At 31.9% G+C, this 27,332-nt stretch overlaps 2 protein-coding genes across 2 annotated transcripts; both read left to right on the top strand.

The window, feature by feature from the left end:
• The first annotated feature begins 941 nt into the window (after positions 1 to 941).
• LOTGIDRAFT_228383 (hypothetical protein) lies at positions 942 to 6,981 on the top strand. The gene is made up of 10 exons (XM_009053430.1): positions 942 to 1,134; positions 1,516 to 1,613; positions 2,435 to 2,557; positions 3,790 to 3,886; positions 4,174 to 4,310; positions 4,599 to 4,652; positions 5,113 to 5,186; positions 5,490 to 5,511; positions 6,108 to 6,158; positions 6,849 to 6,981. Exons 1-10 carry the CDS (start codon positions 1,080 to 1,082, stop codon positions 6,879 to 6,881), a joined length of 744 nt encoding a protein of 247 aa, XP_009051678.1. The 5' UTR covers positions 942 to 1,079; the 3' UTR covers positions 6,882 to 6,981.
• Positions 6,982 to 14,902: 7,921 nt separating this feature from the next.
• Positions 14,903 to 23,196, top strand: LOTGIDRAFT_208992 (hypothetical protein; the record flags this gene model as incomplete). Its single annotated transcript, XM_009053429.1, has 7 exons — positions 14,903 to 15,144; positions 17,576 to 17,732; positions 19,141 to 19,302; positions 19,586 to 19,657; positions 20,397 to 20,474; positions 21,500 to 21,647; positions 21,903 to 23,196. The coding sequence occupies 7 exons, from the start codon at positions 14,903 to 14,905 to the stop codon at positions 22,541 to 22,543; spliced, it is 1,500 nt and encodes a 499-aa protein (XP_009051677.1). The 3' UTR covers positions 22,544 to 23,196.
• Between the last annotated feature and the right edge of the window lie 4,136 nt (positions 23,197 to 27,332).

Here is a 27,332-nt window from a genome sequence, read left to right as displayed (position 1 = left end):
AGAGACAGCTTTTCGATAGAGGAAATTAATTTTCATGCCACTGACAGTTGTAATGGGCTGTCCATGTCCATCTCTCCATATATGAAGTTTAAAAACAATGGTTCTAAATTAAGATAAAAGACTTCCACTTGATAAATTAAACAATTAAAAACAGATTAAAAACATTAAAAACAACCCGCTCTTTCTAATTTGTTTGTTTACATTACTATAATCCGGCGATTAACATTTGCGTAGAAACACAAATAGTTCTAATTGTAGAAGAATTCTTGATCACTCAGGGGAAATAAAGTCAATCAGTAAGCAAACTATCCGTCTTAAAACTTTAATCTTAATTTAAGCTTAACAATGACATATCAGTTTTTACATTTTTATTAGATAAATTCAAAAATATCAATACGCAAATACACCTTTTGGTCATGTGACGTATCATGTGACTCTTGACAGTTCTTAAAATAAACCAACACGTGGTACTAGTCTGGAAAAGGCGCGAAAACCTTCTCAATGTCAAAAGGTCGTTGAATTTCAAATTTAAATTGAAAAAAAAATTGCTTAAGAGGAATGGAAAAATTATATTTATGATAAAATTTGTTGATATCTGCCTGCAAAGCAAATCTTTTGTAGGCCCTTGCTATTATATCTGACTTTCTGAACTAAGGAAGTTTTTTATAGCCAAGGTTATAAATTGTAGCCTAAATTTTAAAATATTTTGTAAATGTAATTGTCGGTGTCGTTGGATACTTTGTGGTAAAATCTCGGCACTCGGGTTGCTTTTATGCTCTAAATCCATGAATGATAATGATTTATCAAATAGGTCAAAGAAACTAAAAGTGGATGTGAAAATACGTTTCGGACTAAAATAAACGATGATATAATGTTGTTAAATGTGCCCCAATGGAAATACCCGGATGAGCGGGAAATTCAGCCAATGAAAAACATTGTAACCTTGAGCACGTGCATAATCCCGCCACTATCCTCTTTCTGATGATCGCTGGTTGGATATACTTCGGAACACAGTAACACTGTTGGTTAACCTAATTTACCACATTTTACTGCTGAGATATTTGGATGAGAGTTAGAAAATGGCAGTTGAGACATCAGACATGGAAGATACTCAGCTCGGAGAATTTTTCTGGGGTAAATTTTGAATTGTAAACCGAATCTTGCATATTTACTAAAAATCAAAGACTGGTGATGATCGTATGCCTGTTGTAGGGAAAACACGGATGGTTTTTAGAAAGGGCTTCAAAGGTTGTCCTATGTCCAATACTTTCTGACCACTTGTTACTGAAGAGCATTTTGTCCTACTTTTCCACAACTCATCAGAATAGTTAGGCCTAGGCCTACTCCAAATTTTTAATTGAAAATACTGAACCGCAAAATGATTTTTTTTAGCCAAATCTATACAATGAGTTTTTTCATGTTGTCATTTGAAATATATTAAAAATTAAATTTCCAATGGGAAATGTCTAACCAATGTTTCAGTCCAAAGATGTTTATATCAGTGCTTTATTCCAGGTTGTGAATTGAGTAAAGAAAATCCATCTGTAACATTTTCTATTAAAGAAGAGGATGAGGACAGTGACTTCATGCATCATACACTTTTCGTTAAACATGTATTATTTTTTTATTATTTGATTATTTTGAACCTAACATAGAGTGTCAGTTAAATGTCATGATTCCTGATCTTTCTCATTTCAGATCTATACCATTTCATTTGTGGTAGGGTTTGTTACAATATATTGATAAGAAACAAAGAAAGCTCTAGGTTGACTGTCCTGAAGGTTGATTCAGCCCTGTCGTTAGGGGACTGTTTTGACTGGGCCCCAGCAAGTGACTATTAAACCTCAACAAAACCCTCAGTACAGTAGATTCATTTAAAGTATCTTTTATACAAAATCCAAAAGATATAGATTGATACGTTTTTGGCACCTCAAAATTGACAGTAATAAGTTCTCTGGGCCTTTAATTCTTCAAATTTTCTGAGTACAAAATCCGAACTACAGCACCTAATATTTCCTTGGGTGGGGCTAGGTTGCTAAGGCTTAAAGCTGTTGAATTCTCTCAAAAAGTTGCCTCTTGAAAAGTAGGCTACAATTTAAGTTGTCAAGGAAGTATTAATCTTATTTGGACTGCATCTCTATGAAATAGGGAAAGCCCCTCTTATTTACTTACTGTTTCACAAAGTTAAAGTTAAGATGATAATGCACATTGAAGCTTTACTGAAGCTGAAAGATCACCATTATCAATTTGTCAAAGGTCAGCATGACGAGGAAGTATTTAGTGAGCCATAGATAAAAACATAGCTCAGTCTTGTCAATGTGCCCTTTTCTCCAGAAATTTGAAAATTTCCCTAAACTGTTAGATCCATAAGTTTTTTTTATCATAACCTATTGACTAAATGAGATGATCTTAATAAGGTACTTTTGTTTTTTAGGCAGTATTAGGAGGTCAGGCAGTAAAAGATGAAATTAACATCGTAACAGTTGAAACACAGAACTTTGACAAAGAAACAATAAAACAACCTTTTATTTCTTTGACTAGAGGAGAAAGCAGCATGGTATGAAAATCTCATCATAAAATACTTTGTGTATTTTTAATGATTAGTTCACTCGATTCTCTGTACTGTTAAAAGAAAGAATCTGACAAAAACAAAGCCCAAACAATCACATGCAAGCGCAAACAATATTCCTGAATGCTAATTTCAATAAAAGATTCATTGTAAATGTGAATAACTTGGACTATAACTGGAGCTGGTGATCACTTTCAACAAAAATTCAATGATTTGGTCAGGGTTGCATCACTTTTATGCTGTTTGACTATAAGGCTATATCTAACACCAGATTGTTACCAATAAATTAATGGATTATTATTTTAAAAATTAGTAATATCCCATGGTTTGAATAGTGTCTTGATAATCTAAATTTATTTGATGTATAAGAATGTTAGCATTGGTAGGTTAAGAGAATCTCATAGACAGGTAATTAATGTAGGATTAACACCTGAAAGTGTAGTAGTTACAGATTAATGAAACTGTTTCGAGGGTGTTAACTGGCATTACATTTTGATTTATTTTGACTGAATGCTGACAATATACTCAAGGCAAATCAACTGGCAAATATTCAGAAGAAACACAAATGTAGCCTGAAAACCATCAATTTCAAAACACGGAAGTCTTCCCATTTTTATGGCTGATTTCTCTGAAGCACCTAGTGGGCATGTTTCCTCATCCTTTGATATCATCGATATTATACAATAACAAAAAATTCTCACTGTGAAAATAGTGCTCAATACATCAATATTAGAGCAATATAGAAATATTAATCAATTAAATATGATTCATGTTTTCTGTGCTTATTTACCGTTATTTGTTATTTGTGCTTGTTTGCGCAGTTTCACAAGATAGTACAGGGCTATAACTGTAATCTTTTTGCTTTAAGTTGATAATGGTTGATTAGTTTTATTTCCTTTATTTATTTTCTTGTCAAAATCACCATGAGGCATCTGCCTATATCTGTATTGAAAATGCTTATGGTTCTTCATTTCTCAATCAATTCCATAATACATAATACTCTGTAAAAGTTTCTCCTTTACCATGAATTCGGACATGATCCATGATCCATCTGAAGTGCAAGTTGAAGAACTCGCCATCCGCAAACACTATTGCATTCTGATAATTTGTCTGCAAAGTATGCTCTGAATATTGATGCTGATATTATCCTCAATTGAATAATGTACCAACCTTTACTCAGCCTATAACTTGATTGACTGACTTTTTAAAAATTATTTCAGTGTTATATGGATATATCCTTCACAGATAAATCACCTGTTACATTCTCTTTGTCTGAAGGAACTGGTCCTATATATATCTCAGCTGTACAGTTGGTTGGTAAGGCAATTCCACTTCTTACTGTTAATTTAGTTTATAAACATAGCTAGTTTGAAAACTGACAGTTTCTTTAACTTAAATTCTTTATAAGCCTTGTAGTCTAAGTAATGAGTCTTGGCTAACAAGGCATGACCCAGTGGCATTTCCCAGAAATAAGACTTGCCTGCCTCCTTCCCCCACCACCTTATTCTTTTGGAATGCCTAGTTCAACATTAAACATATTCGGCTTTATCCATACCTCTGCATAAATAGTCCAAAATTAGTTTCTGTTTATGACATAATTTCAGAGTTCCCAGAAGAAGATGCTGATCATACCATGGATGAAGAGGGTTTAACTGAAGAAGAGGAGGAAAGTCCAGTAAGACCTAAATTAAAAACCAACAAACGAAAAGGTGGAGCAACTGTAGGAGCTTCTAAAGCCAAAGTAAGTAAATGTTAGCGATGTCCGGATGCTTACATAAGAGTAAGACACTTGCTCGCTGACCTGGAGGTCAATAACAGCAACCTTTCAGATTTCAACCAAGTTTCCTTTTTGTCAGCGATGCAGGTTAGAGGGACGGACATTGAAAGATCATGTAGTCGTTTGGATGAGACTATAAGGCCCTGTGTGCTAGAGGATGTCTTCATTAGCCCAGTATATGCAGTAGGATGTTTTCATAAAAAAATTTTTATTTACATATTGTAAATGAACTTACGGAATTTCTTTTGTTAGCAGAGAAGCAAAATGGAAGCTGATGATGACGAAGATGAGGATGAAAGCGAAGAGGTAAGATCAAAAGGTGTGGTCTTTGAAAGTTTGGTTAATAAAATGATGTGCCTGTATTTGATACTCCTCATAGACATTGTCACAATGGATGAGAAAAAGTATAGAGATAAAAAATAAATTAGTGCTTAAGTAGAATGTATGAATTAAAATTGCTATCTTGCATATTCTAGTGCAACAAAGACCTTCTGTTCAATGGGAGACTTGAGTACTAGAGAACCTGAGAACCATCCTTTCAATATAAAGAGATCAGATGTTCGATGATTTAATCAATATTTATTAATGCACAAAATTAACATATCAATTACAAGATTTCTATATAACATGGATTAAGAAAAAAGACCGAAGCTTATGTAAATTGTCTATGATGTTAAAGGATTAACTAATTACATTTCAATAAGTTATTCAGATTCCAACTCTTGTCTAACTTGTCCCTGGATTTATATTTGTGTAATGTGTTTAGGATGAAGAGGATGAGGACGAGGAAGATGATGATGAAGAGATGGAAGATGAAGAGGAAGAACCATCTCCAGAAAAGTAATCTTTTCTTTTTATGAACCTAAATGTCTATTGTTTGCAGACAAGTTTTATCCGTATCAGATACAAAATATATATTTCTAAATCATTTATGTGAAAATCTATTTTGCCACAAATGTCCATTAGTAAGGCACAAAAAATTAGGAAGTTTGATAAAAAAAAAAAAACATAGTGTCTTTAAGAAATGCAATGTATATTTGTAGCACATTGACATAGGGTACAATCTGTACCTCTGTAAACTATGCATACCTTTCTGTACAGAATTTTGTCTTTGAACTATTCATTTATTTTTCTCTTTTGTAGGAAAAAAGGAGCAAAGAAAAAGGTATGTGAAGGCTGAAATTTATGTCTTGTGTTGTCAGGATTCCTAAACAGTAAAAACACATTTGTCAGATGCCATATTTAAGGTCACAATTCTGAAATTGCTCAAATTGCTTAGAAACTAAGACTGCCAACATATCCACTATTTAGAGATCAGACCAAATCAGACATGTGCCATTTTGGAGGGTAGATTTGGTTCAGAAGTACTTAAATGTATGAAAATTGCATAATTCCCAAAATATCTGAAACTAGGAATTTGTTTTCATATTTCAATAGATGTCTTAAAACACAACTGTCTTTAATTTTCAAACGAGGATAATTCTGGACACGCGTGAATTTGAAGACTCAAATTTCAATGGTGACTAAAGTATAACTATTATGTATTCTCCTTACTTTAGTACACTCTTCATACGTGTTCCAAGAAATGTCTTGTTAAATACAGTTCAATAACTTTGAATTGAGATTGCAAAAAGTTATTAATACAAATTTATTGACTACATAGTAACATAATTCTCTAGTATCATTGATACCGCAGATAATTACTCAAAACAGAACTTTTCTTGTAATCAAATTGTCCATTTAATATGAAAAAAATTTCAGAATGCAAAGGCTGGTGGAAAAGGTGCAGCTAAAAAAGTTGAGAAACCAAAGGTAAGCATCAGCATCTAATCATTAAGGTCTGGACATAGAATGGCATTAATATATTCAACAACCCTAGCAAACCGAATCATAAATTTGTTAATTTGACAATTTGGATATAAGAATCTAGGTATCCAGATCGTAATGTTACTGATCAGGTGCACTTTTTATACGCCAAGAAAAGGGTGGCATATATTGGCGTCGCCTATGTCAATCGGCCTGCCCACAATTGCTAGTAAACACTCCAGAAGTCGCAATTTTTGACGGATTTTGACAGACTTGGTGTGAGAGTTTGTAATCACTCAAAGATGGACCCTATTGAAAATCAAAAAAAATATTTAATGAGTTATTGCCCTTATTTTTGGAAACGTGTTCAATTTTTAGCTTGTAAACTTATTTGATGGCACAATTCTCGACGGACTTGGACTTAACTTGTTGAAATTGTTTATCACCTATGGATGAAAAATCAAAAGCTATTTTATCATGTTTTATTGACCTTGCTCTTGAAAATGCATTCAATATGTTGTTAGTGAACACTGAAGGCTCGATTCTTGGAGACATTGTATGCTTAAGTCTTCAGTTGGTAGCTGAATTGACTGTTGTATTGAATCTTATCCAATTGATAGAGATAAAATCTACTCCAAATCAACCTTGGAACGGTTATTATTCTTTGTACCGGTACCACATGATTTTGTTTTTCAGAAAAAGGCAGCAGCTAAGAAGTCAAAGAAGTGATTTGAGATGTTTTAAACTGAGCTAGAACAAAATTTTGATTATTGTTAATTTGTTTTAAATTTGAATCAACAGCAATTAAAGTGCTTCTTAATCATCTTCTAACGATATTTGTTTCTTTTCTGCTTATAAGGCTCATGCATTTTCTGCAGTCTGACAGATAATGTGCTGAACTAACCATATAGGCTACTGTTTTCCGACTTATGTAAACATACTTTAATAGCCTTATTGGGGTATCAAAATGACTACACAAGACTTCCTTCAATGTAGCACTTTTTGCTGGTCCTAATGGCATTGCCTGTCACTGATTCCATTAACATACCCTTGTGTGCTGCTTGTAAGTTCATGAAGATAAATTTTTATTTTGCTAGCCTTGACAGAATGCTTTTTAGATGCTTGCTTTCTAACCTGAGGTTACAGCAGTGGTGTATTAAAGACGAAGCCAGAAAAGAATGAAAAATTTATTCATTCACTGTCAATATGGAGTTGAAAGTATTCTGTCTTCCTCAATTTTCTACTATGACGAGTGTCCCGCTCAAATAAAAAAAAAACTCGTCTGAGGTGCTCGGATGGCTCAATGAAATCCTGGCTACGCTACTGAGCATAGGTGCATCATTGCTGCAGTTCAGCACTACGACAGCAGGCCTGCCGTGAAACAGGTGGAGAGGGACATTAAAGAAGGGCCATTTGTTAACATAAAGTAGGCCTAATAGTAGCTAGGCTAATGATGCTGTCCTGGCATTTCTAATTATGTGCTAATAAGTAGGATGTAAAATTTCATTTACATTCATCATTGGTCTGTAAAAGTATATGTGCATCTCTACATCCAGCGCTCACAAATGTCAAAATCTGCATAGTCTTTGGAATCGGCTGGTAAACTGAATTTGGAGGTACATAACAGAGCCTATATAAACATACAGGCTCTGGGTATAAGCACGAAAGTTACCTCCCCTTTGTCCTTGCCTTAATAGCTAAATCAAATTTGGTTATGCAGGCCCATACGAAACTTCGCATCTTGCCTAGCTCCGTATAGTCGCAGATAGGTAGAATTTCCCTGTTGATCAGGATGATGCCGGCCTTATCCCTCCGGGCTATTCAGTAATTTCTTTGCAGGCCTAGGCTCTATTAAAATATAGCAATACAATTACAAAGGATCGAATTAGTCACTTTTGAGGACCAAACCTGGCGACTGAGCCTATGACCTTTCCATTGCATTTCGTATTACTCCTGTGCGTAGATGACCCTTTCATGAATCGATGGCGATATGGCAGACCATAGAACTTTACTGTTCTAACTTCTATAGGCCACAGTATACAGTTCTATGTATAGGCAGACTAACTAATGTTCTATTAAATTCACCTACATTCTGACAGCCTGATTGGTCAACATTAGACGAATCGAATCAGTTTCGTTTCAACCAGGAAGTGTTCACGAGTAGGCAATCAAAAATGGATTCATTGCACATCCTTAACAGGTCCGGTTGGAGTTTGTTCCCGTGTTCGGAAAGTTCGGATACGCAGGTAGGAGTTTGAATTAATTTATGGGAAAATGTGGGAATGTTTTGTCATTGACCTACTTACTTATTATTGTAGGGACATGGGTTTTGTCTAAAAATTATATAAATAGTATGATATTGATATTGCTAGTCTAACTAAGTTATAGATAGGCCTACGCCTTTCGTGTATTAACAAATAATGAAATATCATTATTAAGCTGTAATGAATATTACTATATTCGTATGTAATAGGCTACTTGATCAGAAAAAGCTTGAAGATATAAAGCCAAATCACTTGAGTGAAGACTCCAAGTACTAAAAGCTATGGCCATTCTTTCTACTAATACTATTGTATGTAATCGTGACTATCCTACAATATAGGATAGGATATAAAAATGTAAATAAAGCATACATGCTTATGTTAACTAGAATACACCCACTCTTTTGTACATATATGTGCCAAGATATCAGGGGCGGCAATCCGCTTTGCAAACAGGGGAACTGGTTGAAAGGATGAGAAAGGGAGGGGGAGTTGGGGAACAATTAGGGAACTGTTTTTTGAAGATTGAAACAACATTCTTCCTTGATTCTGCACAATGCAACAATCTTCAAACTATTTGAAAAACATGATTATTATTATTTCATAGGGCGATCCTAAAATATATATTGCCCCCCATGAAAAATAGCCATTTATGAAAATTCAATTCATTCATACAATTGACCTGGATGTTATATTCACTTCATTCATTCAATTGACCACTATAGTTTGTAAATATTAATCAGTAAATAGATATGATCGATCATCGTGATATACATCGATAATGAAAATGGCCGACGATAATCTCCGGCATTATATGGTTTTGATATATTGCACATTGGAGGTACCTCCTAGAGAGGTTAAGAGATAATAGTAGGCCTATTTCATGTTCCACAAATAGTTTGAACGATTTTTGCATTGTGCAGTCACATGCATTCTGCATTAGCCCACTCTATTCATTTCTGACTGTTGAGAAACCTGTAAAATCTGTATCACGTATTACCACGATTTATTTGTCAGACAGATCCAACCTGTATTATGGATGAGTGATTTTCATTCTGATATTATAGTATTTATAAATAGCATGCTGAAGAAATGTAGTCATCACGTCCTCGAGCTTCTGCAGCTGAAATTTTTCAGCCATTAATGCACACAGGTTGACTTAATAGAATCTTCCAAATGCCTACAGTTGCTTGTTGTCTTAAAATCTGGTTCACTGTTATTTAGGCACACATGTTTAAGGTAAAAAATCAGACTCTTTTGAGGCACATGGATAGTTAGACACAATGCTAATAGGCACATTTATTTAGGCACATTCATTTAGGGTTACTAATAAGTCATATAACAGAAAACACAATGGAATATAATATGGTATAACACACTTCTTTAATAACAATGTACATAACTTTTCATCACATTTTACATGTGTAGTCATCAGATGAAATGAAGGAGGAAATATGTAAATAGTGTTGAAAAGTTATGTACTTTGTTATTAAATAACTAAATAACATTGTGCCTAAAAAGAGTGTCTTAAGTATTGTGTCTTACTAACTTGTGCTTAAAATATTTGTGCCTAAATAACTATTTACCAAAAATCCAGTTGTCCTTAGATTCTGTATGTTGCAAGGTTGACTCAAGTCTTCTCCTTTAAATGTTTCTCATTTCCAGTTATAGTTTGTACAGTTGTCTGATATCCTTAATTAGATTTCCTCTCATTATCTTAAAATTGCTATTTTCAATAAAAAAAACAAAAAAAAACTTGTTTCTTCCAACCTAAGAATATCATCCAAAAGAAAACACAAAAACCTGGGGCTTTTGCTAAAATTATTAAACCTTAAGAGAAAAAAAAGTGGGAAATCCCCATGTGTGTTGTAATAAATTAGACCTGAATAATTTGACCTGACCCTAAATTTTTATAAAAATAATTTGAAGATTTCTTTTTTAAAATTTCTTTTAAATTTTCAATACACTTTCACAAAGGCCTGAGACATTTTTAATAGCTTCTTTTATCAAAGTTACGTCATTATAACACCTAGTTTAATTGGAATTACATAAACTACAGACAGTCGACTGAGAATTAAAAAGATGCAAATCTATGCTATCAGTGTAACCAATACACATAAAAAGTCCTTTTATGAGTTTTTGTGAATAAAGTCATGCCATGCATTCTTGTGTTGCATGACAACTGAATAATAACAATAACATATTGAAATGTGCAGTATCATAGAAGGATGTTTGTATCTTTGTCTTCACATTTGGTTGCTGTTTGAGGAAATTTATTGAAAAAAAGTGAACAGGAAGTTTTACAGGTAAAAAACCCCGACTAATCTCTAACTATCTTTAAAAATAAAATTTCTCTTCCTGGTTATATCAATAACTTAAATGTCCGACATTATGTAAGCTTTGGGAATATACAAGGGGTTTAGCTTATTCAAATTGAGGTAAGAATTTACAAAGTTTTATAAAGACCATGACAATTGTTTACATAAGACATCAATGTATTGTGTGTCTCTTTATTGTCTAAATAAAATGCAGATCTTGATCATGAATAGAGGCTTGTGGTTATTTCATTTCCTCAATTGTAGATGAACTAATTTGATCATTTCAAAAAGTGATTAGTGCTCTGTTGATATCCATATATCAATACTCAAAGAAATGATATCATAATCTCTCTTTGATAATTAATATTATCACAGTAAATAATATAATCCTGTCTTATTCCACTTTTCCTCAATATTTGATGATTTATAGGGGCAGTAATGCAAACTTTTCATTATAAAAACCGTTGTTAGTTAAATGTGAAAAGATTTCTAAATATGATCATCTATGTATCTACTTGAATTAGTTTTGAAATGGGTTAATGATAAATACAAAGTGTGCTAATTGCTTAGTAAGAAGTTTAAACATGTTATATAATGTATTAATATTAATAGCTCCAGATTATTAGTTGAAACCAGAATAAGTCAGAGACACATATCTCTACCATAAGGCGTTAATTTTTCTTAAATTCTGTACAGTAGTTGTCCTTCACCTACCATATTCCAATGCTGAACTCTACAATCTTTATACATGAGAAAGCATAACAAACTTAATAAGGTTATGTCAACATTTTGACATAGTTTTTTCTCTAAAACTTGACAGGAAGTTATTTTAGTTCAAACTTTTAGAAAAGGTATATTTACATGTAGAGGAGATAAGGTTGGCTTAATAGACCAGTTATCCCTATATTATCAGTGACTAGTTTTGTTCGTTTTGGAACTCTTCAGACTGATGAAAGCTCACTCGGCAGGACCTGCCTTATATACTGTTCGACCCCGGTGGTTATCTTACAATCATTATCATGCCTATTATTCTGGTGCTCAAAAATTATTATCTCCTACAAAAGAATAAATCTCATAAAACTCATGAGATGAAATTTTGTTTTAATCAAGAAACCAAGCATTTCCCAGTTAGAAATTTATAATCTCTACTGCCATAACGACTATTATACCCTATTTATCATTCTTCATGAGTTATCATTGCTAATAAAGTTTAATTGGTGGTGTTATTATAATCACTGGCATGCCAAAATGACATTTATTCATTATAACACAAAATTATTGTGTGCAGAAGGATTATGAATGTACGACAATGAGAAACCAATGATCCAAAGTATGGAACTTGACTTAAGCACTAACATAGGCATAAGAGATGAGGGGGCAGCTCTATGCCTATGAGCACAAAACAAGTTTGAGCATTTTTGTTAACTTGTTAACATTGAAGGCACATGCCATGAAGTTAATCATAAGCTCATTGACTTCATTTTAAAAACACTCTGCATAGATCATCAGCATGAGACAGGTGGGGTGTGGAGGGGGTATGGATATTGTTGCTGAGTAGGGGCCACAGAATCAAGGGGGAAGGGGTACTTAAAGCTACATGCTAAGAAGTCTCATTCAATGTGGGGTCATTGTAGTAATGCCACTAGGAGACCATTGTTAACTAGACAATGTGGACAGACAACTGAATATTTTAGAATAATGGTGTGTTGAGCTGAACTCTTCAAAATGGCTGTTTTAAGTTCCAGAGAATTGTGCTTGGTACAGTGGCAGTTTGCTGTGGTCAGAATGTGCTATATTGTATAGAAAGAATACATATTAATATTTGTTAAGTAGTTTCCTGGTTAATAACAATTAAAATCTAATTTATTGTTTTTATAGTCAGCTAATCAAAGAAAAGTTATAAATTTTATTTTAAAACAGTAAATGTATGGGTTTTTGATTTAGAGAATTTGACAGTTGTAGCCTATACATATCATGTGAACTGCATAATGTGATAAAATATATTATTCTTAAAGGGGAACTGTCTGCAATCATATTGTAGTTTGTCTTTCATTGCCACCATTATGTCGGCTGGTGTATAGACAGAAAAAATAGGCCTTGTGAAATGGAGACATTGAATATGCAAAACCCAGATATATTTGGAAAGATGAATAACTTTGTATTTTAGTCATACCATCCTTTTCTCCCTACACCATTTATGTCAAGTCTCTAGTTCCGTTAAATTTTGTTTTTTTTAACGAAACTGGTCTCAAATTAGCCATTTAAAACTGTGTTCCCAGCAAAAAGTTCAAAGGTCACAAAGTCACGTGAAAGTTACAGCGATGCCAAACACTAATCATCATCAAGGTAATTTAATATGTTAGAAAAAACGTATCTTCGGAGGTATAGAAAATCCCCATTTAACAGGGTCTACTTTTTCTGACTCTAATTTAGACGACCACTGTCAAAATATCCATCAGAGGCTGGAATAAGGGCATATGTTTCGGACTAGTATGCAATATAACAATTTATGCATGTATATAAATTTCACATACTGACTGTTATTATTAGAATCTCTTTTAATTGTTAAGTTTTCGTGACATTTCAGAGATCAGATGAAAACTTATTGTTTACGATATAATGTGTCAGAAAAGTAAAAATTTTTTCAAACAAAAAAAATTCATTGTGTTTCATGTTATTTTTTTATGGTTTAAAAATTTATTAGCATTTTGAACAAAGCTATGAATGATTCATGAGAATATGTTGTCTATACATGTAATTTCATTACCAGACGTCTGAATTGAACACTACATCAGTGTTGGTGAAGGAACATTGAAAGTAGGTTCACTGATGGAACACTTGCAGGTTTTCTTCTTAATAAATTTTTTTTAGAGGTAAAATAAGGTTAAAAAAATCTTTTAAATATGATGGCCAATCAACAAATCCAATACTGTGCTGCTCGAGCTGCTTGATTGCTATCAGTATGAGCATTCAATCATTTCATGCCAAATTTGCTACCATGACACTCTTTAAAACAGAGTGTTTTGTCTGAATTAACTGTCCTATTAAAGCTAGGAATGGTCCTATTTTAAGCTACAATTAATCCTATAGAAACTAGAAATGATCCTATCGAAGCTAGAAGTGATTCCATTGAAACTAGAGATGATCTTATTGAAGCTACAATTGATCCTATTGAAGCTACAATTGATCCTATTGAAGCTACAATTGATTCTATTGAAACTAGAGATGATCCTATCGAAGCTAGAAGTGATTTTATTGAAACTAGAGATGATCCTATTGAAGCTACAATTGATACTATTGAAACTAGAGATGATCCTATCGAAGCTAGAAGTGATTCTATTGAAACTAGAGATGATCCTATCGAAGCTAGAAGTGATTCTATTGAAACTAGAGATGATCTTATTGAAGCTACAATTGATCCTATTGAAGCTACAATTGATCCTATTGAAGCTACAATTGATCCTATTGAAGCTACAATTGATTCTATTGAAACTAGAGATGATCCTATCGAAGCTAGAAGTGATTCTATTGAAACTAGAGATGATCCTATTGAAGCTACAATTGATACTATTGAAACTAGAGATGATCCTATCGAAGCTAGAAGTGATTCTATTGAAACTAGAGATGATCTTATTGAAGCTACAATTGATCCTATTGAAGCTACAATTGATCCTATTGAAGCTACAATTGATCCTATTGAAGCTAGAAGTGATTCTATTGAAACTAGAAGTGATTCTATTGAAACTAGAGATGATCCTATTGAAGCTACAATTGATCCTATTGAAGCTAGAAGTGATTCTATTGAAACTAGAAGTGATTCTATTGAAACTAGAGATGATCTTATTGAAGCTACAATTGATCATATTGAAGCTACAATTGATCCTATTGAAGCTACAATTGATTCTATTGAAACTAGAGATGATCCTATTGAAGCTAGAAGTGATTCTATTGAAACTAGAGATGATCCTATTGAAGCTACAATTGATACTATTGAAGCTAGAAGTGATACCATTCTTGTTTGAACAACATAACTTAAGTTTGTTAGAAAAAGATTATTCACAACTGCATTGATTTTGTGGTATTTTTCTTTCAGATGTAAAATAAGCTAACTACTCATGGTGTGGTATAATAACCACTGGAACCATGAGTTGGATGAGTTATTTTGGTGAAAATGGCTGAAAGATTAGATGGTAGAAGCACACTGGGAAACACGTCATTTCCTAGCAGTGTTGGAAGTTCGAGCGGTAGTGAAGGCTATGACCATCTACAAAGAGTTGAAGGCTATGATTATGAATTTGTACCACCTCCTGATTCCAAATATGAATGTGTTATTTGTTTATTGGTGTTACGGGAACCACAACAAACTAAATGTGGACATAGATTCTGTAAAGTCTGCATTATTAAATGGCTAAGGTGAGTACAACTGTTTAACCTCTTGTGCTCTTAAATGCCGGCGCTCTCTAATTCTGTTCCCTACATCCTGTCACATCATTTTTTGTTGTCACATAGTTTTCACTTTATCATTGTTTGAATGATATAATCTAATTTTTCATAGGCCAACAAATTTTTAATCTTGACTTGATTGAATTTGATAGAGAGTAAACACAAATATAAAACCAATATGAAGTTCACTTTTGAATATAAACACCTGTGATATTAATCTATAGCTCATTCCATTTTCAAATTTAAACCCCTTATCTAAACTGATTTTCTTAAAACTTTATATGAAGGTTAATGACCAAAAGAATGATGCAGACTAAGATGTCTTGTTTCACTACTGACATTCTAAAAGTGTGATGTGATGTTATGTGATCCACTATCTTATACTCTTGTCTAATGTGTCATACAAAATCTTTTTCTAATTAATAAACACATAAAAACCATAATATCAGAAACATTTGATAGCAAGCTCATGATGATGTTTTTAAAGATAACAATGATTTTGTTCATTTGAGTACTTAATTGTGACATCATGTAATAAGATGAGGAGGAGCCCTGTTTATTATCTTAAAAGATATTATTGTATAAGATATGTTTGCTGGGTACATTCATTTGAAGGGGCTTTAAAATTATGTATTTAATGGACTATAGTTTGACTAATACTTCAAATTCAATGAATTACATGATTACTTTGTTTAATAACTGACACACCTTTATCTGTGTAAATCCATCTCTATGTTTATTCTTGTCATAGTTTGTGATTGAAATTGTCAGAGTTTCTCCAAAATATAGGAAATAATGCATGAAATATAACTTTATTCAGCAAAAATTGAATCAAAATTTAAATTTGAAGTCATTAAATGATAGCTTAAGATATAAGATCAATTAACTCAGAATGTGTAGTACGACTGGTCGACTGCAGCACAACAACATGTGTTAAGGAGGCTTAAAATACAGATGTGATGTCACCCTTTGATATCAGCGTACCATTATCCAACATAATGGAACTGGCAAATGGCCACGAGTCCAATATTGACATTAATAATGGACTCCAACTATTGGACTCTTGATTCTTTGCCAAGTAAATGTGACCTATTTTATAAATGTATTCATGATTGACTTGGCTTCAAATAGTATGTTCACACTAGTCATAATATATATACGATGTAGGTTAAAGCATCGATCTAAGATTTATTCTTAGAAATAGAATATTATTCTTATTTTGTCAGAAATAAAGCACTAAAATATCTTCATAAACAACACAAATATTTCAAATTTGTTACAGCCAAGGGAATAATAATTCTAATAGCTCGGTCATCCTTGCCACTAATTGCTTATAAAATTTATGCAAAATGTAAATCATGAAACAATGACGTAAATGCCATGATAGTGGTATATTTAGGGGCCTTGAATTCTCCGCCTTCCTAAATTAAAAAAATTTTACAAGGGATCCATAACATATCTAGTGTCCTATTAAATCCAAATAGGAGAGCCAAGGGCGCTTGGATACCAGCGCCGTCAATGAAATCCTCACTACGCTTTTGGACATGAATCTTGTATTTCGATTCTGAAATACTTGAATAAGCCATAAGGGAAAGGGAAAACTGGCCTGTAGACATACATATCCAGATTGTAATCCATGAATCACAGTCCAGATATACGAATTGAAATAAGTAAAATATCCATTTTAATCCATATCTGTATCATTTATAATGAAATGAACAACAAAGCAATAAGGAAATAATAGTATGTAACTCGAACAGGTATATTTTTTTTTTATTTTCCCAACTGGAAATTTTGAAAAATTGACTGTATTGTTTGGCATGTGATTGGATCTCATGTGACCTATATTATAGCATGTGCCTGAGTCTATGTAATTGTTTGTGAACTGTATTTTAAGTTGGTTAATGGTCTCAAGCTTGTCAATACGTCTAATAATGGCGTAGTACTCGGACCATTGGTCCTCGTCCAACAACCATTATTAGACTTATTGACAAGCTTTCGACCATTAACCTTTACATAGTTAGATGCTTGTATTTTGGATTTGTCCAGCCATACGTCAAGATACTACCTTTTGATTTTTCAATACCGAAATATAGTGATATAACATATGGTATATAGTTATCAAGATATATTGTTAAATTTTTGTCCAGATAAGATCATCTACACAATTACAAGTAACTTAACATCAAGACTTGGGTGTTTTGTTGAAAGATTTATTATTTTTGCTTACATTTAAAATTCTTGGATAGAAAAAAAAACAACATTTTGTTTTCACATTTTAATAGAAAATATTACAATATAAACCCATATCATGATATATTTATTAAAGCTTAATATGGTGTTATCATCTTGAATCAATATTGCTCAGCCCTAAATCAAAGTTTTTAATTCTATATTTCAGAGAGTCCAATAAGACTTGTCCAGTTGACAATGCCAAGATAGTAGAGAGTGACTTATTTGCAGATAATTTTGCTAAAAGAGAAATCCAGAATTTTAATGTTCGTTGTCCAAATAAAAGTCAAGGATGTGAGAAGATTGTCATGTTGAATTTAATACAAGTAGGTCAAGATTGTTCAAGTCCAACAGTTGATATTTTTCAGGCTCCCACTTTCCAAAGCAAAATGGCAGCTTCTTGTATCAATCAGGAATTCACATGGTTTTATCTAATTTGTCAATAATTGTGCCACCTTAGGAGTGTACAACATATGCAAAGTGAAAATAGAACAAGGGCAATAACTGCGATTTTATTTTAGGATTCATCCTTTAGTGTTAATTAACCATTTCTCTAGGTTTCATCTAGATCCATTTAAAATTGTGCCTGGCAGATTGAGGCACAGACTAACTGAAAGAGCAGATATTCTTGATGCCATTTCATGTTGGCATATAAATGAGTATAGGGAAGTGATGGCAGTGCCCTTCTCCCTTGTATGATGCTGAAAATACAGTTAGCTTTTATTGACTTGTAAGGGAATCTAAAGTTGGAATTTTCACTCTTTGGTAGCCTATAGATAGCTAGAATTGAATTAAGTCAGCTAATGAAATAAATATATCTACAAGAAGTTTTTCAAGTACCCTCTGTGATTTTTACTTGTAGTGCCCATGGTTTGGAAAATATATTGTTATCAAACTGTGTAAATACTTGAATAAGTCACTTTAGCTTGGAATAATCAATATCATCTTCAAACCAAATCAATAAATCACTTCTATTTTATTGGAAAAGAATCTGAATTTACTATAAATTCCCCTTTAATTTCATAGAAGGTTTAGTAGGATAAATTTAAAATTTCTTTTGATAAAGTTTTATATATCTCTATGCATATATATAGTCTTTATTTGAGGTACAATTTTTGTAAAAATCCCCTTTTTAAAAGGAGTAATTGAATCAGGAAGTAAGTTTACTCACATGTTATATTAGTAGGTTAAGTACCTTTAAAAGTACAAAGAGGTTACTACATGTCTTTACTATGTCCTCGTATAAAATATATAGATCTTACATATTTCTACCGTGTTTTCTTTTAGCAGTTTAATATTCATGATGTCACATGATCTAGTAAAAAAATTGTACTTGTGAATAATGCATGGGCACCGACAAACCCTCTCATATGAAAAAAAAGTCAATTTGTTTCACTACTACCTCATACAAAGCTATTTGGATAAAGTGAACTAGGGTCCTATCTATTTATCCTATTTTCACAATGATGAGGTATAGTGAGAGATGATAATAAAATAGTTATACATGGTACTTGCCTTCTTGTGTTTCATGAAGAAGGGCTTTTTAGTATATTTTTAATGAGTATAGGAAAGTAGCACCAGTCTATCAATTTTCAACTGTCCAAGGATCTTGAATGTGCCTAGAGGTATTTTCCTTTGTCTTGTGTGCAATACATTGTGATTGTATGAAGATTTCTGCTTCGTTGCAATTAACTTTAGCTTGGACCGTAAATACTATGTCTGGTTTTATTTCAGAAACATATAGAAGATTGTCCGTTTGGTTTGATACCATGTTCTAACAATTGTTCTGATATCTTACTACGCAGGGATCTGAATCATCATCTATCATCAGTATGTTGTTACCGACAGATCACTTGTCATTCCTGTTCCCGTCGACTTACTTATAATGATCTACAGGTACTCTATATCTTTCTTACATGATGTTTCCTGCTAGGAACACAGAATATTAATGTCATAACTTGTCCTGATTCCACAGTGCTATTAGTAGTCTGTTGTTTGAACATTGCTTTCAGGAAAAAAGTTTGAACTCTCCCACTTTTTCTTAATGGCATATTGTTATGTTTGTTTACATAATTGTATGTGTAAACTAAAACGACCACAAAAATAGTTATTACCGTAACCTCCTTGTCACGTACAATGATAAAGATATTCATGTTATAAATAAATTGTTACTTTGTAGAAACATGAATTTGATTGTCCAGAAATAATTGTGGTCTGTGAAAAGTGTGATAAACAACTTTTGAGAAAATGGGTATGTATTGTTTTTACTTGTAATTTCTAATAGACAACTCTGCAAGTGATCTGTTACAATGACTACTATAAGATGAAGAGTGAAACAAAGATAGACATAAGCATTTTATACAACAACTGAGGTTCACAGGCTCTTCTCTACAAGCTGTTGCTTGGCCAAACCCTTGGCATTGATCTGTACTGCTGAAAAGAGACTTTTCTGCCCTTCTCAAGTCAAATTGAATGAAATCAATAAGCTTCTTTGGATATGGCTGATCTGAATTCACTGGTTGTTGAAAAATATATAATTGGCCGAAAAAAATACAACAGCTCTGTTATCACCGTTTTCATTGTGCATCACCAACAAAAAATTGGGCATGTCCATGACCAGTGGCCAGATCCTGGATAGAAAGGGAGCTTTCACTTAAGGCTCACAGCTAGTTTGTTAAATCTTGGTTTGTATCAAATCAGTAAGCAATCTGCTCAAGGCTTAATTTGGATTACCGGTATTAGATTTAATTAGCAATATGGGTCGTATAATCTATAATAAAAAAATCAGCATTTTGAAAAAATAATCTTAATCATCCTGGAATTGAAAGACAAAGGTAACTTTCTCATGACAAATTCATTTGCAGATGGTATTGATAGATTTTGATTTCGTCTAATTAAAGAAAATAAATGACAGCAAAAAGGGTCAGTTTGACTTGCAAAGTGTCATGCAGTAGCACTTTAATTGAACATTTGAATATTTGTTTTTACAGAAACAACATCATGAAAACACAGAATGTTTAAAAACTGTGGTAAATTGTATGTTTCAACCTTTAGGATGTCCACAGCAGGTAAATAGTCTTGATATATTTATCAAAATTTGATTAGTTATTTATATTTAAAAGCTCTGTAGTAAGAGTGACATGTCAACAAGTGTTTTTATACGTCCACATTATAATGTCAGAATTTTATTAAATGATAAATTAGATTTTTGGTACGATTTGACACAGATAGGTGACTGCCCTTGATATACTGAAAATTATCCTGTCTACGTCTTGATATCAGCTTTTTTATATTTTGCATCCTTAATGAGTATGGGTATTATTGACACTGATAGCATTTTGCTGAAGTAATATCAAAGGTCTTGTGCGATAGTGACTTCATATTTGGTTTAGGTTTAGTGCAATTGCTGAAAACACAATTTACAAAACCACTTTTGTAAAGATAGACTTGTGTTGTATCAACAAATTTCTCTCATTTGTGTTGTAGTATACATGTCATGAACTAATTGAAATGCTTGTAAGCATTCTGATACTTTGACATTTGCCTCTTCATATAATGACACCTTGCCATAGTTTATTTATGTCATATCTTTAAAATTGAAAGAAATACATTCACTCAGTTAGGTTAACCAGCTAATTGACATCCATGTTAGCTATCTGAAGTACTTTTTAGAATGGAAATAAGGCCTTTTATTGATTTGATAAAACAACTTCAGATGTAACATCTGTAGGATTTTCTATAGGGAAAATGACAATAAATTAGTCCTTCATTTAGCTGTCACCATGTCTGTAACTTATAACAATTTGATTATATTTATTGTAAACAAACTAAATACTTGGTTTTCAATCTGAAAAGTGATATTGGTGGCTCAATCAGGATCTATCTGCTGGTAAGAGGAAAAAAAGACAAATATGATATATCCCTTGGCAAGAAAAATTCTTCATGATGTGAATTTCTATTTTATTAGGAAGCAAATGAAAGTTGTTTTTCTTGAGGTTTCTGAAAGTTGGTTGTGAGAGAAGTTCTGAAAAAGTGGAAGAACACACGTTATAAATAAGGACAATTTGTAATCTTTCCTTATTTTTTTTTCAAGATGGAAAGACAGACAATGGAAGAACATATGGAGAAAGGTTTATCAGATCATATGAAAATGTTATGCAGTGAAGTTGTTCAGATTAGTCGTTGTTTGGGACTACCTACAGGACAAAATTACAATCCCACGGATAATGGATCAATATCTGGTATGCAAGCCACACAAATGTCAGAAGATTTGAGTCGAATTGGTAACGCTTTTGGTCAAATGAATCTTCAGTATCAACAAAGACGGTCAGGTGATCAAAGTGAGGTGATGAAAGTGGCGTCAACAGAAGACTCTCTAGTGATGTCAGCCAATACTGAAATAGTTCATGATAGTTACTCCTCCAAACCTACCTTATCAGAAGGCCTTGAGTGTGCCCCTTTCACTATGTTAAAAAGCTACACTTCTGTGGACATAGATTTTCAGTCTTTGAAAAAGGAAAACAATTTACGTGATAGTAGTTTAGCAGAGCATGGACAGGAAATTTCTCAATTGAATGACAAGTTTCGAGAGTATGAACGGATTAATCGTGATTTGAAACAAAGAGTGAAATATTTAGAAAGTTGTATTGATGAACGCGATGGACGTTCTTGTAACGGAATTTATTACTGGAAAATAAAAGACTACAGTAAATTACGGCGTGAAGCTCAGCTTGGCAATATGCCAGCCATTCATAGTCCACCATTTTATTCTAGTTTCTATGGTTACAAACTATGTGTACGTGTTAATTTAAATGGAGTGGATAGTGCAAAAGGATCATTTTTATCAATATTTATCCATTTTTTACAGGGTGATTTTGATGATCTATTAGACTGGCCATTCGCTGGTCGAATAATTCTATCAGTAATTGACCAAAACAGTACTGCTGATTATCGCAGTCATATTGTGGAAACATTAATCGCCAAACCTACATTGGCTGCATTTCAAAAACCAACCACCACACGTAACCATAAAGGATTTGGGTATATGGAATTTGTGCCTTTACATGTGTTAGACAAAGGACAATTTTTGAAAAATGACACATTGATAATAAAAGCACATGTTATTCCTAACAGTTAGAAACTGTTTACTTTAATAATTATATATTACAAATATTATGTTTACTTTATCAATCCACAATTTGGAAGTGAATTTTGGATTGATTTCAGCTTAATTATATTATTAATATACCAAATCAATATTCTGAAGTTTCAATGTGGCATCAGGTGTTCTAGAAGAGTACGAGCATGATCTGTTTTGCTCACTTCACCCACTGAAGTATTTATTATAGTGGAGCTCAAATTCAATCAAGTTTTGAATTTGACTCGGCTTCAAGAATTTTGCTCTCAGATACATTCATAAATAATGATAAAAACAAAATTAGCCAATAAGAATTCTTGTATTACCATTACCATTATTGCAATTGTGCTGTCTGTCAGTTGACTAGTTTAATAGTTAAATTTCTGAATACACAGTTTAAAGGAATAGTAAGTTTTCAGAATTTCAGATCACTGATGATTATTCTCATTTTGTCTTAAACACAAAATTAACTTCACCTGACATCGATACTTGAAAATCCCAATTTTCTTCATGGCATGATGTCACATTGTGGAAAATAACCAAATGATGAAAATTTTAAAGAATGAGGAATTGAGAAAAAGTGGTCATTCTTTATTATACCTTTATACCAGAAAGTAAATTTACATGATCCTTTGTCAAAAAATAGTTACTTCAAAACAGTCAAGACCAGTTTTGTGATTGACTATGAAGCTGATAAAATTGCCAACAAAAAAAGTAACTTGCAGCAGTCAAAAAATATTTGCCTTAAGACAGGCTATTTTGTGGTCTGATGCATTAATGTTACATACCATTATTATTAGTTTTTACCAAAACTTTTGTTTTTTTTTTATCATAAACCTTACTATTCCTTTAAAACTTATCTTCCAATTTGTTGATTAATAGGTGCTCATTATCAAAATATTTTTATATGTAGGCATTGAAATATTTTGACTGAATGTAAATTTGCTGTGTGTTCACTTTGCATGGTTGCTAATATAAATATCTGAACATATATACGTTGTACCCAACAAGGTGTACATACAGCCTCGTTATATTTATGTAATGCTGGGCAATAATAAATATTTATTTAGTTACAATTTTTCTCTTATAACATTATGATGTTTAGAGGTTAGTTATAGATGTCTCAAATTCTAAAAAAAAACTAATGATTAAACACTGCTAGAAAATTTGTTTGCTTTGGGTTTTCACTGATACTAGAATCTGAAAATACTAATATGAATGATAAGTTCCAGACTGATAAATATTCAACCAATCAAATGTTCTCATCATTAAAGATATGTGTTACAGACTCTTGAATGCACTGGCAGAGGCATCTGAAAGTGAGATTTGATTCAAGAATTTTGTGAAACAAGAATTGTTTAGGTAGCCCATTGAAATAAAAAATGAAAGGAAATATCTGAAGTTGTATCTAATCATATTGAAGTTATGGTTAACATTGTTCAATTTTAATTGATTCATTTGTTTAGGATAATTATTTAAATATTTATATAGGTGAATGTAGCCTGAAACTTGTATCTGTTATATTTTTAAGAGCTTATGCATTTTAGTGCATTGAAAAATAAATATTGTTATTTATTGAGGTTTTATGTGTCATGAAAGGATTCAGAAATATTTATCCTGTATCATTAATACCTATTGTAAACTGTGTAAATATGATATATATCATAGTAAAGCGAAATTTGAAATTATGCATGTTACAAAAAACAACTGTATAAACTGTATTGTGTTCACAATATATTTTGTAGTTTATAATAAACTTGTGTAAAGCGATTGTAACCAATTTTTTTTTTTAGTTTCATGTGTTCATCAGGGACACATATACCTAGTATTGGCACCACTGGCATTCCAAATAAAACATGTACATGTTCCTGATGTACATAAAAGAGATAATAAAATCTTGGCAATCTATTTTATAAACATAATTGTACTAATGGGATGTCCTCCAATTATTTTTTAAATCAGATATTAATAATATCTACTGTTTTAGAGGACTATGCCACTTAAAGGTATTCTTCCTCTTGAATATGAATTTTACTAAAGTTTTGGATTAGTTACTTGTAGTTTTATGGATTTTTAAGGGATTCTGTTGTAGAGTTTGACACCAGATAAAATAATGAATATATACTCCTTGTGGCTAAGTTTGAGAATTGAAATTTTATGTTCATTCTCTGAGGTAGAATACCTTTAAAATGTTAATAAATGTAATTTTAGAATAGTAATTATTTAAATAATATTTTATAACAATTTAGATATTCAAATAATAGAGAGATACCATGCGTAAATCTCATTCAATATTTGAAAATAGCATATATTTTTACTCTTTGCAGTCAGCTTTAAAGTAACTCTGTACAAGTTAACTTTGTAATATTATGTTAATTGAACACTTTTAATTATGTAATGAAATAATAAACATAATTTTACTAAAATGCAACTTTTTATGGAAGAAGTGACAGCTCAGTAACAGTTTATTTTTTGCTTACATAGAAGTCCAGGATTTATTACAGCATAGTTTAAATGGTACCCTAAGATTTTCAAAAATAAACCAAAGCCCTACCCCCACAGGCTATGCAAGATAAAGATCTCTCCACAGTTAGTAAAAAATTTCCCTCTTTGCACAATGCATGGTGTTGCCAGTCATCATCAGCCCAATTAGATGCAGAATAGTAGGATGTAAAACTCCATTCATTTGTTTTCAGGTTTTTTTTGCAATAGAGCAGGCCAAAATTTTTTAGGTGATTATTATACATAAGTTTTTTTTATCTTTCCAAGCCCTTTTGAAAATATGAGAATGTAAAACACCATTTCAATTTAAGAAAAGAATATACATTTAGTTTTCAATTGAGAATTTCTCTGTAGATTTTGAAAAATATTCAAAAATATAGCTTGCCATGCAAAAAAACTTTTGCCCACACAAGAATCTCACTGTTGCCACTAAGTATAAGACAAATGCTCTATCATAATGTTACTAAATATTCCATCTTTAACGAGATTAGAAATATAAAGAATCTCATACAAAGTTATTCTCATTAAAAAATATTTACCTGGTTGAAATATATAATAATAAAAATAAATGTTTATAAACAACCTGAAACCATTGTTATACAACAAAAAATATCAAATGTACACATCCAGAGTCAAAAATGTCACACACAAAAATCAACATCCATGATCATTCAAAACAGGAAAGAATGACAATGTGTTCAAGGTGTATGTAGTTTCTATCAAGTGCACTGCTAATACAAAGGTAACATTTTTTGTTGTAACAACTTGTGTGTATAAATAACATTTAATGAGCCTTTAGGAAACAAAACAGTTTTAAAAATGATGAAGTCAAATAATAAAACTGGTCAAATTCTATTATGCACATATAAAGAATTACACAACAGTTTTTACAAGTGTAATGTTACATGATAAAATAACTCTATTTACCTGGTATACATAATACTCTTATTAAAGGGGTATTCCGCTTTTTCATAAAAAGTTTTCATTATCAAAAACTTCGTAAATTATACCTGAAAATATTTCTAAATATGCTATTTATATCTATGTTCTACTTGATCAAACTGAATTTGTTTTAAAAATTGTGTTAATTAAAAAAGGAGAGTACTAATTATTAATTAAGCAGTTTGGCCTAGTTTTGGTGTTTGGCTTTATAATGGCTCTAATTTATTAGTTGAAAACTGCAGAATACATATTTCTCTTTAGAAATTTAGAATAGTTTTGGCATTTAGTTAAGGGGCACATTTCTCTAGATTTTGGTGTATTTTTAGAGCAATCAAATTTTTTCCGACCTACAAAAAAGGGGAATATCCCTTTAAATCACCTTAAATATACAACAAATATAACTTTAGTCTTTTATGCCAGCAGTAACACAAATATATAATATAAAAATAGAAGAATAGTCTAAAATATACGGAATAATACCATTAAAATATATATTGCAATCAGTATAAAAATTAATTGAGCAAAAGTTAATAAAATTTATAGAGTTTATTATAGCAGACGGCTGAATCAGGGCAGGGTAATTAATGATATTGATCATTACACATTGATAACGGTCTGGAAACACAATTAGAAGACAACTTTTCAGTGGAAGCACAGTTATTACACCAAATCGAAATCAATCCAATAAAGGTTTCCCTCTACTAAAGAATGAGTAACTTGAATTAATAATAATCAAATAGTTAATATTACTTTCTAGTTAAACACTGTCACAGATATGACAAAATAATGGTAATTGAGCTACATTCTTCAGTAAATTTTGGTTTTAATTTGTCAGTGTGGTCAATGAAGGTGAAGTATCTATTTTGGGTCCATGGCTAGACCAATACTCTGTAAGGCAACTTTAATCTCAGGATAAACAGAGGCATCTTCTATAGTTACTGGTATCTGAAACAAAAGTTAACACTTTAATATCTACGGAGCCCCTAAGGCGCAATTGTAAACATATTTATTTATTATTTCGTTTAAACGAAATAACATCATTTAACATGTTTAAACGAATTAATTATTTCGTTTAAACGAATTAATTATTTCGTTTAAACGAATTAATCATTTCGTTAAAACGAAATGTTATTTCGTTTAAACGAATTAAATTATTATTTCGTTTAAACGAAATACCCTATGTTTATTTCGTTTAAACGAAATAATTATTTCGTTTAAACGAAATAAAAAGATGGATTAATTATTTCGTTTAAACGAAATAGACGAAAAAATTAATTCGTTTAAACGAAATAAACATAGTGTATTTCGTTAAAACGAAATAATTATTAATTCGTTTAAATTTATC

Source organism: Lottia gigantea (genome assembly GCF_000327385.1).
Source record: "Lottia gigantea unplaced genomic scaffold LOTGIsca_2, whole genome shotgun sequence".
NCBI classification, from domain to species: domain Eukaryota; kingdom Metazoa; phylum Mollusca; class Gastropoda; family Lottiidae; genus Lottia; species Lottia gigantea.
The sequence above is the reverse complement of the archived record's forward strand: the minus strand, read 5'-3'. Positions and strand labels throughout refer to the sequence as shown.